Below are 15,490 nucleotides of genomic sequence, written 5' to 3'. Positions count from 1 at the left end.
CAGGGGGGTTGGAACTAGATGATCTTTAAGGTCCCTTAAATAATAATTAAATAATTAAAACTTAGGTAAGGGTTAGCAAGCTACAAGAAATACTTACTTTGCCAGTCCCACACTATCCGGTGTTAAAGACTGATTCCCATGGCTTAGTCTCATTCCAGATCATATCAAAATAATGCCTTTTACACAGAACTCCATCAGCTCAAGCCCTACACTTTCTTAACAGGATGGGTCCCACTTTCCCCTCTCCACCATCCACCTGTCATTAAAACTCTTGTTTACACCAGCTCCAGTGTTTGCTAGACCCTGCACTGAGTCACCTGAAGTTGCCACACTGGAAGCAAAGAGCCACAAATCTAGCAATCAGAGTATATATAGTGGCCAGCAGCACCTTGGGCTGTACTAGCAAGAGTGCCACCACTAGATGGAAGGTAGTTTTTCCTCTTGACAATGTGGTCTCACCAGCATTTCAGAACTGGAGTGTCATGTCTGATTCTGGGCTGTGCAGCAGAAGAGACACACTGGAAGAGTCCAGCAAAAAGCAATAAAGATTAAGGGCTTGAGCACCTGAGAGAGCTGGGATTGTTCAGCCTGGATAAGAGAAGGCTTTGGGAGGGATCTTTATGCATATGTATAGATACTTATGTGGGACTGAAGACTGTGTCAGACTTCAGTAGTGCCCAGGGAAAGGATAAAGGGGATGAGTACAAACAGAAGCATAGAAATTCTCATTTAAACATGAACTTTTATTCTACCTGCAGTCAGAAACTGGAACAGGGTACTCAAAAGACATAGCAGAGTCTCCACTCTTGGGGATATTCAGAATCCAACTAGACCTAATCCAGCTGCCTAAATGCACAGCTGTGAATAGGTAGTATATTAAACTAGATCATTAAGAAGGAACCAGAGCCCCCTTTCCACCTTAGCACTTCTGAGAGTCAAAATTAATTTCTACCGATTTTGAAATTTAAGTCAGCACACCACAAGAATCCACCAAATGTCAACAGTGGCTCAAGCAGGGGTTTGAGGGACAAAGAGCACACTAGCATGCTTCTGGACCTCATCTAGTACAAGTAATACACCTCCACTTCAAAAGAGCATCCAGCTTTAAGTGATTGTTCTCACACTATTTAAGCTACTGGCTACAAAAAATGAGCCAAATTAACTCGAGGTGCAGCTAAAGCTTTGCTTCTGCCAACTTAATTGTGTAAGTAAGAACACCTGTAGAGCTATAATGGTTCTTCTTGGGGATTCTTCAGCCAAGACCTTGGGAAATCCCCAAGTAGAGATTAATACCTTTAGGCCATTCACAAGCCTGTTAGGTAATGACCTCCACCTAAAATGAGAAGCAGTCAACTTCAGTTGTAGTTTTCTGTCTCACAGATATTTTAAGCCATTAAATAGTCACAATCCCTTCAGATTCATGCTTTACTAGAACAACTGAAGATCTAATAGCATACTCTGTATCAACTCAGACAAGAGCTGCATAAACAAGATTGAGCATGAGACTCATTTCAGCATTTTCCATCCATCATGGATGCTCTGCTGGCATTTAGTCCTCAAGGTCACCTTAAAAGTGCTCTTTAGAAGATTTGGGCTTTCAAGGTATTTTGAGACAAGATTTAATGTTACAACTGGAGGATAATTTTATTTACATGTAGTAGCATCAACTCCAACTTCTTTACCCTGTTGAAAAACCTTGTTACCATAGTAATTTTACAGGACTGTAACACCAAAAAATTGAACTTAAAAGCAGTTTTGCATTTGCTTTTCCCAAGCAAAATCATTACAAGGCAGAACTTTTTGTTCACCCATGAGATGAAGTTGTCAAACTGCCAGTGAGAATGTTTTAGTTCAAACTTAAAATTAAATGTATAACTCACATAAAGTAGTAAAACATTGTTCTTCCCATTATACTACAAAGGAAACTATAAGAGTTGGCAAAGTTCCCATCAACAACACAGGAGACTGATCCTGTTTTTTGAATTGTATTTTTCAGAACTTTTGAAAAAGGAAGAGCAGCATCTTTCAACTCATACCAGTTAGTTACCCAAGGGCATGCACCTAATTGCTTGTTCTGCCCACTAAAAGGGCTGTTTATTCCCAGGAAAGCTAACCTTCAAACTCAAAGGTCTTGCAGCAGCAAACAGCCAGTCAACCAAGTGACAGAGATACTTCCTCCTCCTAACTCCCCTGCGAGATGACAAACTGTCTCAGCTTTCATTATCACACTTCTAAGGACTTTGGTTTTAAATTAGGGACTGCTCTTTGCTCTGGTTCACAAGTCCACCTCCTGTTTCAAAACACTTCTCTGGATTATATCACAAGCTTGAAGCACCGCCACTGGAAAAGTCCTTCACTGTATAGCCAGTACAACAATGGCTCCTGCCACAGAGCCTAAGCAATCTTCTGCAAGAATTCTTGGGTAAGGTTTGTTTTAGTGATATTTCTCAGAGAGCAATTCTTATCTCAAGTCAAAGAGACTAGTTTTCTGCTGTTTTGCACCATATCAATACAAAGATACCTTAACTATAAGCAAGTTTGATCTGACAGTCTTCAAGTAAGTTACAGCCATAGTCCCTTCATTACATTTTGACTTGGTCTTTTTTTCCTAGTGGTATGCAAGGGCAACTAGGAACAAAGAATATCAAAATGCAGTAAGTAAAAAGAACCAAAATAACTTCAAGAACTGAGAAGATTTCAAGCAGAGTATCTAAAATCAACATAGTCCCTCAAGTCCCTTTGAGAAGCTACAGGAGGCTCAAGCATATTATATTGTCAGAAGTCTCTTCCAGGACAAAATTTCTCTTCCAGATGGTATCATATACTGGTGCAATGAGTAACACCAATACTACCAAGCTGCTTGAAACAATGCTTTGTCATATACTCCCTCACTTCTCCTGTTGAAAAGTCACAAACTACTCCAGAAAAACTAAACCGTTTCTTTCCAAATAGTTTTTTTTTTAATTGGATGTCAGTAACTAACACAATTATTTCATCAAGACTTCAAGAACAGACACCTTGTTTTCCCCAGTGAACATGAAGGAACACAATAGCGAATTTCAAGTCATGATCAGACACTTATTTGAAGCAGGCCGGTTAAAGCAGTTCACCACAGTAAGTGTCAATATTATTAAAATAGACTTGCAGTTTATCTTCTGGCACATTGTTTCCCAAAAATTACACTTATTAGAAGGGTGTTTCTATAGACATAAGTCCACAATATTTGTCAAGTACAGCTATGCAAGTCTTCCACGATATTTAGCATGTCTTCTCCTAGGACCAGGCCGTAAAGACAGGTAGCTGCATTTGACACGTGCCTACTAATTTCCTAGAAGCCCAAGTCACTGTGACAATGATTCTGTATCAAACACTTGCGGTAAACAGAACTCCATGCAAAAATCATCTAAGTTACACCAAATACTGCATTTTGGATAAATTCTTGTTCAAGGACTTTAAGCTAGGATCCACTATACAATAAATAGAAGTATTTTCTGAGGTCAGCAATAGTTAAGAAAAAAAAAAAGGAAAATCAGAAGCTTAGCAGAGACTTTAAGCACACCATAAGAGATCCCCATAGAGTTTAGCAGGCAGTCCTTGCCACAACATAGTTGCAATATGCTTAACATGTGGGTCAAGAGGTCCCTGTCTACCTCACAGAAGACTGGGGTCTACGGATGGCATCCTTTCACCATTCACCGAACTTTACCAAAAGTCACTGAACGTTAAGCTGACTTAAACAGGTAGAATTTAATTACTAGAGGAAGAGAAACAGAACACCGCTCCAGGTTACTGTCAATTTTCAGCCCAATTGTGGTACAGAGGAAACTGCCATTGGACAGTTTCCAGTTATAAACCTCTCTGAAAATTATTTTCCTCCCAAATTCAAGCTAACATGCTGTTTCATAGCATCTGCCAATCACTAATCATTCTTCAGTCACTCAAGTATTGGCAAACACATTCTACAACAACTGGTTTTACAGCAATTAACATACTAAGCCACTACGGCTTCAAAGCAAGCAGTAAACTGGTTTCCCAAGTAAAGCTTATAGGCTACTCAAGTCCCGCTTCAATATACAGTTATTTCAAGCTTTGTTCTGAAAGGTACCTCATTTGTCATTCTACCAGTACAAAGCCATTCTACTTTTTATCAGTTTAGCCCAGAAACCAGTTGGGTGTGAGAGAAAACAGTGTTCATGGGGACTAATAACATTGTAAAACACACCCCAAAAAACAAACCCCATGCTTTTCTACATTTAGTGACAGTTTTGAGTAAACTGAAATACAGGTAGTAAAGTAATCCTTAATATTCTAAATCAGTTGAACTACAGACTCCAACTTCTTGCTACAACTTGAAGTGACTTGACTGAAGGCCAGTGACTAAAGCATACTGATTAGTCATACTGTAAGTTGGCAGTATACCTACAGAAGGCAAGACCCATGAGTTATCACTGCATATTCAGGAGAGATAAGACACTATTGGTATTCATGTCTAAGTACAAAAGGAGATTCATTCTGTTTGGTTTTGGTTTTTTTAAATGCCAAGACCCAATACTTTTGAGGATATGAATAGAAAAATGGAATAGTATTATAGGAATGGAAGAATTATTGAACTTATTCCTTCTCAGCTTTCATGTCACTACGCTGTGCAACAGCAGCAGGGGACTAGACCTAATGATGCAAGAACTGCATTAAGTTGTGGTTTTATGAAGGAATGATGGAGACTTCTGAAAAATAAGTTACCTATTACTGTTCACTTCAATGTAGCTCTAGTTATTAAAGTATGCATCAATTCCTCAAATTAAAAATCACAAAAGAAAAATATTTTTAAAACCATCTTTAAATCTCTACCACCATCTGGAGGATATGCTATGAAATAAAATATTAGTCCTACAGTATTTCAAGTAGACCTGTCCCGATAAGGGCAAAAGCAGTTTCAGGTTTAAGCTCAAATCTATTTCAAAAATTAGTTCAGGCTTTACCAAGAGACATCCTGTTTTAAAAAGGAGACTCAGTTGGGCAAAAACATCTTACGGAAATTCATGCAGTCTCACAAATCTATAGGAAGTGTACCACAGAAGAGTTTGAAGACTCTTCCACATAAGGAGTTGTAAAATGCTTGGGCTGTTTTAACAAGACCACAGCAACCTAACAAGAGTAAAAAGTAAACACAAAGAAATTCCACTATTCTATAGTGAACAATCTTTGTGGGAGATAAACTAGTGTTTAAAAAACTTCCTTTGTGAAATCAGAGAAGTTTCTTCACTACTTTTGGCTTTAGGCTTCAGTCAGCATGAAACTGCACACATTCTAGTTTGTTGCTATCACTGGCAGGCAGTAAGTATTCTCTAACTTGGCAAAAATGTCCACTATGTAGAACCTATTATTTCCCAATAAAAAAAATTCGGAAAAGCCAATCCATAGTCTTCCAAGAGACAAAAACCTCAACACTTAAGAAATGTGACCAAAAGCAGGTAACTCTGAGTCTGTACCACTGACCAAGGCAGGCATTTCACTCAAACCATGATAAGCATCACCCTTAGCCACCTCTTACATGTATTTGTTAATTGTAGAATTTTTCATAAGGGAAACTAAAATAAACTGATCTAAAAGTACAGAGGCTGAGTGAACAGTTATTTTATTAGATTCGATTCCAGTTTTCTGTTTCAGTTTTGTTTAGGGTTACCTCTTTGGAATCAACACCTTTATGCTCTATTACATAAAGCTCTTCCTTTGAATATGGTAGTTGCTGAATCTGAACACCTAAAACAAGTGTTAGACTCACATTTGCATAAAATTTTATATATGGTAGGCAAGTTTCCCATTGCTGCCTATGTTAAATGCCATAAAACTTACAGCAACACCTAAAGTCTCCCCTTAATGGGCCTCTAAACACAGACAGAGGAAACATGTAAACAGTATGAGAGAAACCATTAGCCTTTTCATGGATTGGCCTTCAGTATGTTTGCATTTTTAGGGGGCTCCTGAAAGTAAAAATTTCACTGAAGGGCACTAAGTGTAAAACTAATATTTAACCAGAAAGGCATAATCCAGCATGACCTCTAAACTTCATGCCTCCACTTAAACATCCTATTAATTAAAAAAAGTTAAAAAATACTTACTGTAGTATCCATAAAGTACAGTGTCTTCAATTTGTCTTGAAACATTAGCATCAGCCCAGTCCTAGTAATAAAGAACAGAAGCATTTAATAAATGAAACAGATGAATACTTCATTCAATAGGATTTTTAAACTGAAAAAACACTCATTAAATACCTAAGGAAGAGTTACACACCCAGTTTGTACACTTTAAGTGTTGGAATTTAAGTTAGAGCTAAATCAAAGATGGAGCGTGCTGCATTTCAGGGGACAGATGCTGCAGTGGTATCCTGAATGCTTATACTCACTTTGGCTGTTAACCTCAAACTTAAAGCTCTATTTTTTCCAGATTAAGAATCCTTAGTTACTATACATTATACTGTCAATGTACAATTGAAATAAAATTAATCATTATAATTTTTAGCAGCTAACAATTTACTTCTGTTCTGTACTAATATTTAAGTGGCATTCTAAATTCCCTATTATATGAAACTGACTTTTAATTCCTGTGTATCAGACAGTGCAGCTACTGAATCTGAAGTTCAATCTGAATAGTTTTTCAAAATGTTTCATACAAGACAACTGGAGGTATGGCTATTTGCAGTTCTAGTACTATTTTTTGGACTCTGAGCATTGCAGGAAACACTAAACTTCAAAGTCAAGGCCTTGCAGGGACAAAGGTGTCCTCAGTATGACTTTTCTACAAAACCCAACACATGATGATTTGGAAGCAGTGTGGTACATTAGAAATTACTGCAGACAACTAAGCTGTATGAGTTACCCAACCCAGTAGTGGGATTCATTGGATTTAAATTTATAATTAACACATTTACATCTGCTTTATAACTCCAGAAAATATGCATGTGCAAAGCATTAATGGAGGGACCCAATCAAGTCAAGGATCCACTCATTCTGAAGTCAATACCTCTCAAAGAAAGCACTAGTTTTATATCAATAAGGCTGACACTGGAAACTGCTAAAAGAGCATTCCCCAAAATCCCACTTGAGGCCAAGAGCCACATTACTGAATTTCAGTCACAGAAACAGCACCACAAACTAGAGTTTGGGAACACCTAGAAAGAAAAGTCAGACAATCAAAATAGCATTTTTTAGATGCAGCTCAACAGAAAGGGCAGTCAAATTTGATAAGCAGTATTTGCTTTAGAACTTCAAATCAGGAAGAAAAATTAATTCTGCTCTGACAGCCCTAAGGTATCAAACATCTACTTTTCAAGCATGTAAGTCTGGATATGACTAGTATAGGAAGACCCATATCCTTCTGAGAATCTCTACAATAGTTCACTTCCAGTTACTACTGTATTTGGCAATACTACAAGGGAATCACTCATTAAGGAGCACAAATAGATTAAAAATGCTACTTCTAAAAAATAATTGGCTAGAGTGCTAGCAAAGTGCAAATGACTAGGCATACAGGAATAAGCATAACAGTTTCATAAAGGGAAGATTTTACAGACCAGAAAAAAACAAAGTAATTTTGGCAGCTTACAAAGGTATTGTGCTAATTCCCACAGTATCTTGATAACAGGGTCTCTTAAAATCATCATTGTCTGGGCTGGAAGGGACATTCAAAGATCATCTAGTCCAACTCCCTGCCATGGGCAGGGACACCTTCCACTAGACCAGGTTGCTCAAAGCCCCATCCAGCCTGGCCTTGAACACTTCCAGGGAGGGGACATCCACAGCTTCTCTGGGCAACCTGTTCTGGAGTCTCACTACCCTTACCATGAAAGAAATTTCTTCTTTAAGTCCAGCCTAAATCCAACCCCTTTCAGTTTAAAACTGTTGCCCCTTGTCCTGTCAACACAGGCCCTGGTCCAAAGTGCTTCTCCATCTTTGTTATAAGCTCTTTGTATACTGAAAGGCTGCAATAAGGTCTCCCCAGAGCCTTCTCTTGTCCAGGCTGAGAACCCCAACTACCTATGGCTAGGATTTATATATACAGATATAATGGTACTTTGACATAAGAATAACAAATAGCCTTGTTATCCTCAGTTGCAGGTTGCAAGCTTTTATTTGTATTAGTTATCCACTCAGTTTAAGCAATCATCTCCTCTTCCAGAAGTATGAGCCTTTATCTTTTAGTTTCACCAAGACTTGAATTACCTTCAGAAAATAGTACCTTAAATCAGGTATTAGAAAAAAGTAACTGGATTATTTGATACCATGCACACTGGCAGAGCTTACACACTGTGTGTAACACATGTAACACATACTGACTGTATGCTACTCTTGAGTTTCTGGCCTAAGCAATGAAGCTCTTTACATAATACCAGAGGGCAGACTGTTTTCCTGAAGTTCCCATCTGAACAGCATTATTAAAATACTGAGATGCTACCTTACATTAAGTGTTCAAGGCCAGGCTGGATGAGGCTTTGAGCAACCTGGTCTAGTGGAAGGTGTCCCTGCCCATGGCAGGGCGGTTGGAAGTAGATGATCTTTAAAGGTCCCTTCCAACCCAAACCATTTTGTGATTAAAAGATACAAAGTTGCAAAGATGTGTGTATTTCAGCATCGTGTCTATGTGCCTGAACTTACCCAGTTTAATAGTATGTCATATCTTTAGGTCATTTTTCAGTCAGCTGCTGAAGCCCCACATTTACACAAGCTAAGGATGTAAAAATCCTTACTCTTACTGGCAAGTTATCCATATGCACACACCATCAGCAATGAAAAAGCAATAACCACTTCAGCTGAGCTGTTTGAAAAGCTGGTGACAGCAGCACTGTTTTGTCAAAAGCAAGAAGCATTGCTATCCAGTGAGTCGTCAGAATGTCTCGAACATTCTCAGCAGCAGCGCTGATATATCAAGTTGATAGGTTGAATTTACTGCACAAGCACACAGAACTTGGATGAGAACTCATCTGGATAGCCTCTAGATCTAGTCTGTTTTCTTCTCTATCCGTTATGACTCAAACTTACAATATAGACAGCAAATACCTTAGAAGCACAATAGATTAAGAAGGTGAGAGTTCATTGCTGCCTTCAACAGCAGTTGAAGATGTGAAAGTGCGACCACAAATTCTCTTAAGATCTGCAGAATTCAGGTACTCTGGCACTGTTTTGCTATACTTCATTAGTTTCTTGCAGTTGAGCAAGCAAACATGATGCCACCTTTAAAACACCAGTAACAATGCACTGGACTGATAGATAAGGGAATCAACAAATCCTAAGGATGTGCAATGAGTATGATGGCTATTATTCTTAAGTATTCCTTAACACCAGCCATGCTGGAGGATTCAGGAAATGTAAATACAGTTACAAGTGTAAAAAGTAAATAGATTAGTAAAGTGTTGCTATGTAAATAAGGACATAAGAGGAAATTTAAGATACTTCCAGCTTACCTAAATGCTAAAGCTAAAACAAAGCTCCCTCAAAAGATTCATTTTACAATTAAATTCACAGAAAAACATATTAAGAACAGTTGCTTCTGCCAGTAATCACTCAGCAGTTTTCCTTCTCCCAGCAAATGTGTCCACTGAGGGATTTACATTAACAAAATTCAACAGAACGGTACAGATCACTTCCCCAAAGTTTCTACCTTCCCCACTTTTTGGATAGAATGGCCATCAAGTTCATTCTTTTGTCCCTGTTAAAGGGGACATTTCTACTATCACTGCTGGAGCCTACAAAAATTTAGTGAGTACCAAGTGAAGATACATTCTCTGCAGCTGCACCTTAGAGCTTAAAGGGGCATGATGTTCCAGGTTTCAGTATTTGCGGTGTTTCAAATGTAGATGAAGCTGTCATTCTGCTGATTACCCTCTGCCCAAGGCTTCAGCAACAAAAGAAAAATACAATAACAGAGACTGTAGAGTGGGTCATAGCATGGTTAGATACAAAGAAATTTCATACCCAGGTCTCCAATTTCCAGCCTATTACCTTAAAAATGGGACAGAACCAAGGTTCTGACTACCAGATGGAGAATCACATCCAGAAACATGCATGTCTCATCCACATCTGGCTACCATGAATATTTTGGCTATATATTGTTACTTCACAAGTAGCAATTCCTACTCAAGACAGGAAACATGGTCTCAGACAATCATCTTTTCTCAGCTAACACCTTTCTAGAATAAAAAATATCTGATATTTCTAGTGGTTCTGTATTCTGAGCAGCTACATAATGAGTTTCCCCCAAGATGCAAAAAAAATCTTTTTTAGAATGGTCTGCAAAAAGGATCTCTTGTTAAACAGATGCTAATCCTTGCATCATTAAGGAGACAACTGACTTTTAACAGCTCAGGCAGACACCCAAGGTTTGTGAGGTGTACAGTCTAACTAGACTAACAGAAATGCCACTGGCTTTTAACTTCATGTAGTAGCAAGGAGCCATACATTTCAAAAAGAGTTCTCATCACCTCCCCTGCCTTCTGCTGCATCAGCAATAGATTAAAAAACACTGTGGTGACAACAGCATCCTTGTTTTAAGCAGCCTTCCTGCTGCAAGACAGCATCAGCTGTGTTTTAAATATTTATGAGACTTGTAGGTCAGACCCAGAGGTCTTGGGTTCCAGCAGCAATCTTAAGTCTTTAAGCTAGGGTGAGGTTTTCTGTTCCCAAGTGCTTGTTATAAATCAAACAAGCTTTCAGATCAAACATATCAGATCCAACTGGATATATTTGAAGTGCATTGCACAAACTAAAGCACTGTCAATGCAAACAGCCAAAACCTTCAAGATAAAAGTGGTGCTGGTGAATATTATCAGGACTGCACTTACAAGATAATACTCATGTTCTTTTTTGGTTAGTACTAGAACCAAAAGCCTGCTTTCCTACTTAACAGCGCTATAAATCAAAGTAATCCCAGCCTGCAGAAGAGGTGTTGTTGCAATGAGTTCTATTATCCACAGGAATAATGACCACCCACAAGCATGAATCACTGGTCATTTCCTAAAGGACTATACAACTACTTTGCAAAACCTTCTAATACCAAAACTGCTCAACACAGTGCCTATAGAAAGCTTTAAGACAATACTTGATAAGTCCCACAAAACACCGTGAAAGACCCCAACAGGTACCAAACACCACAAGCCATTTGTTTATAGCAAACAACATGTTGTTCATAGATCTCTAAATAAAAGGTAAGTTAAGTCCTGTTGAAATGGACAAAACCTCAAGGTTAACAAAGGCTGACCAAGACACAGCACATGACCCTTATCAAGGAAGACACCTTGAAACACATGGTGGGAAAGGGCTACACAACACTGTTTAAAGTGAATTCATCCAGAAAGCAGCATCATTTCGACAGCCTTCAGAGAAGGATAATCTGCATGGGTACCAAAGGCAATCAGACAACTAAGCCCGTCACTGTAGCCAGGACACACACGTCACTGTAGCCAGGACACACACCTTCACTTGCAGCTGACCACACAATTCACAGTGAGAACTTTGAGCCATCAGACTACGCCTGCAATTTAACCTGTTATTATCCTCAACTGTTTCTCCCCAAGTTTGCTACAGGTTTGTTCACAGAAGAACCTCAAGAGTATCTGAGTAGATAGTAGGGTCAGATGCATTAAAAATTAACTAAAAGTCCACTTATAGTACCTCTTCCTCATAAGTTAAGCATCCTTTACCTTCTCATCTCTGTAACACTGATACTGGGAATTACAGTTGGGAGGTAGGGAAGAGAATGCATACAGAAGAAAATGTTCACCTAGGATGTGGATAACTGCCACAGGTCTTTTGGAATGAGCTCTAAAATCATCTACTTGGAAGGTTTTTTGATGAACTAATGATTTCTTTACAGAGAATTCTTATCCACATCTGCTGCCTGGATCTGCCTCAGAAATTCACTAGGAAGAATCTAGTGAAGACTTAACTCACTCTGGCCATCCAAAACAACAAAGGGTTCTTGACAGAGTCATAGGTCCTTCAGGCCCCAGCATCAGGTAGAGGGCCTTGGAGGTGCTGGGTTTAAAAGTACAGCCCAGAGGAAGGGCAGCAGTCTCCTGGAAATACTCTGAACCCAGTCAAGTCTGTCCTACTTGTAAAGGAGTAACAGAGAAGCATATTACCCAGGATAGCATCAGAAGCTTTAACACTTCCAAAAGATCTTATGTTAAGATGCTGTCAACCTCCTAACTTGACATTACTCCCAAACTGATATTACCAAATAACAAAGCTGTGTGTTTACATATAGGTTTGTATGTTCTGACTGACTTAGATTCACTCAACTTTATCAAGAAGCCCACATTAATATTTCAATATCACAATTTCAATACATTTGATCCAACACAGGTGTTAATATCAGATCTCCTGTTATTGCTGCAAAGCTAGAAACTCATTCAGCCGAATCTTAAGAAAAAAAAAGGAAGAGTTCTTCTACAAGGCAGTATGGAATAATTTAGTTCAACAGGCCAAAAGCAGCATCTATAAACATTAGGAACTAAGCAGGACCATGAAGCCTCAGAAGCATAAACAAAGCTACTTTAAAAGAAATAAAAGCTTTACCACAAGCATGAAAGCTTTTTTCATGTACATCTTCTAAACAGAATATACCTGCACCACCATATCACAGCATGTGGCCAGTTACAAATAAACAGTAGTTAAGTTATGGTAATCTTCTATTAAGCACATTTCCTTAAGCAAGACTATAGTGACCACATTGGCTTCCTATTCTCCTCACAGGTTTGTTTCTGAAATCAGGGAATGCATACAGTAACAAGATAGGTCTCCCTTGCAACAGGAAATTCTGCTTAGTCCCCAGCAGATGTGCATTTTTCAGCTGGGCCTAGTTACATCGTTATTTCTCTAGCTAGTCTGGCTCAATATATTTCATAATATTCAGTATTATTCTCATTGAACTGCTGGTATCATGACATACAAGAGGCTTCTATCATCTACATCCATTTTAATTCTGAACAAACAAGGTCTGAAGACAAAATTTTAAAGATGACATTGAACAATAGTTTAATTTATTCTGTATTACCACTGAGCAATAAGTACAACAACAACACAAGCCACACCACAACTCAATTCTAAAGACTTCTTGTGACTTGCACTTGCATGAGCACCAGCCAAAAGGCACTGCATTGGCTACAAGCTAGTTCTGTAGTATTACCAAGGATCTGGCAGGACTTAGGTTTCCCTTTGGAAGTAGTGCTGAAGGGACTACTTTGAGTAGTAGTGCACTACTACTCAAGTCTTTGAGTCTAGTGTGCAAGCATTTACCATCTGCCCACTCTTTCATTTGTTTCAGGATCATCTCTTTTACTACACATTCAGGTAGCCTCCAAAATCTAATAGCTGTTATTCAAGTTATTAACATGCTCCTGTTTGTAACAGTAGTATCCTCAAAGACACTGGGTCACTACCTTCAAGAACCCTCCTTGCAAATTAATAAGGCCAATGCTTTAAGCACTGCGAAGAACTCTCACTTACACCAATGCTTAGAGCAGGCCACATTAAGTACTCATCGCATTAGGAGCTCATTTCGCACTGCAACCCCCTACAGTTTAAGCTTATAAAAACAGTATTCAGCTAAGGTGGTGTCACCCAAGAAGACAAACTAATGTATTCCCCTCCCCAAGGGTTTTTCCAGCTTTCCTTCTTTAAAAAAAAGTGCTTATTAACTCCTGCTCTACACTATAGGTAGATGTCATGGTTTAACTCTGGCTAGCAAAACACCCCGAAGCTGCTCTAATAGATCCCCCTTCCCTTCCTCCAGTAGAGGGGAAGAATGGGGGGGGGAGGGAAAACCCACAAGCAAGGAAGCTCATAAAATTGAGATAAGATCTATTTACTAATTAATTCTAATATATACAAATACTACTAATAAGTAATTAAAATAAAAAAATTTAAACATACAAGTGCTCACCACCCACAACCAGATCCCGAGAAGTAAGAGTCAGACAGCCTGAAAGCCAGAACCCAAGAGCAATTGCAGATTTCAAGCAAGCCCTAACAGAGGCAGTACAAGCCATGAAAGCTAACAGAACCACCAACTCACTCAGAAACAAGCCAGAAAAGGAGTTACCAAAGCAACTAACAAGAGTTAAGAGAGAGAATGTTAGCAAGTGTAAGAGTGAGAGTGTAATGGCTGCCAGACCCCATTCCCACCTATGTACTTCCCCCAAAGAAATACTCCCTTGGTCAGTTTGGGTCAGCTGTCTGAACTTTATGTCCTCCCACACCACTTGGGGTGAGAAAGTTGGGAATGCAGCTGCAGTATCAGAAGCTGAGAAAGACCTTGAATTCAGTGCAGGCATTTCCCAGCGCCAGCTAAGAACTTATCAGTGCTGCTCGCTGCATCCAGGAACACAGTTTCCTAGCAGCCACAGTAAAGAGTTAACTCCTTCTGAGTGAACCCAGCACAGTAGATTAAGACTTATAAATATTTACTGTGTTAATGTTTCACTACCAGATTGAGAACTCTAGGAAGAAAAAGACAACCAAAATAATCTTAAGCAGCAAATGGGCAATAGAGTCTCTTTTTGAGCAAAGGGGCAACAAATTCCACTCTAAAATGCCCCATCATGATGTACTGAAAAGGAACATTGAAGAGATTTCTTTATCTCGAGGATGGCATACACGTGCCTTTTAGCACAATAGAAGGAACAAGCATTTGGAGATTAGTAGAATATCAAAAATAAATGGCAAAAGCGAAAACTGAAATTCAGTTCAAGCAACAAACAGAGCTCAGTGTTGTATTCACAGTACTAGTTCCCAGCTTTCCAAGAAAGCTGGGCACTAGAACAGGTAGTAGCATTTGTTTTGAACACTTCGACAACACAAGAACATCATCTTTCAACACAAGAGTTTCTTTGAAAAGGCAATTAACACTTTTAATATGTCCATACCTTAAATGTACCATTTTGATTTTTCATATAAGAAACCAAAAAGATGTCCACTGGTAATAATGCTGACGAGATAAGAGCAACTGCCAATGCGAAGATAGCCGTTATGGTAGAAATCACTTCACTTTCTCGACGACTCTGATACTTGCGCACATAAACCCAGCAGAAAATTAAAATAGCCTGAAACATACAGGGAAAGACGGTTACGAGTTGAGTAATAAGGACGCGGGAAGGCAGACACTGAAGTTAGACCCTGCACCTTGGTGCTAAAGGCTGGCACTGCTCCAACACTTTTTACCCGAGCCCCAAACATCGGTGTTACATTCGTCACGCGCAGTTCTCTCCGAGTACCTTCGCTAAGAGCAGCTTAAGCAACATCAGCACTCCCACACCCAACAGGCAGCGCTGACAGACTAGGAGGGAGCGCAAGCCACCCCCACGCCCCCAGCTTGCCGTGCAGGGGATTCAGGGAAGGGCTGGCTGCCAGGGCCAGCGGAGGGGCCACGGGCCGAGCGAGGCGGCCGGGCGGGGAACCCAGAGCTAGGACAGCGAAGGGCCGCGGAGGCAGGAGCAGCC

The 15,490-nt window shown here is 39.4% G+C and overlaps 1 protein-coding gene across 1 annotated transcript in view; it reads right to left on the bottom strand.

Annotated features, from left to right (window-relative positions):
* LOC104508481 (probable lysosomal cobalamin transporter) overlaps nucleotides 1-15,103 on the bottom strand; it is a gene marked incomplete at its 3' end in the record, with an annotated part of 46,158 nt that extends 31,055 nt beyond the window's left edge. The window contains exons 1-2 of the mRNA XM_010150125.1: nucleotides 14,918-15,103; nucleotides 6,120-6,180 (exon numbers count right to left, since the gene is read on the bottom strand). Of these exons, the coding sequence (XP_010148427.1) occupies nucleotides 6,120-6,180; nucleotides 14,918-15,103 (247 nt within the window). The remainder of the gene's footprint in view (nucleotides 1-6,119; nucleotides 6,181-14,917) is intronic.
* Nucleotides 15,104-15,490: the final 387 nt, after the last annotated feature.

Source organism: Eurypyga helias, unplaced genomic scaffold (assembly GCF_000690775.1).
Source record: "Eurypyga helias isolate BGI_N326 unplaced genomic scaffold, ASM69077v1 scaffold7414, whole genome shotgun sequence".
Lineage (NCBI taxonomy): Eukaryota > Metazoa > Chordata > Aves > Eurypygiformes > Eurypygidae > Eurypyga > Eurypyga helias.
The sequence above is the reverse complement of the archived record's forward strand: the minus strand, read 5'-3'. Positions and strand labels throughout refer to the sequence as shown.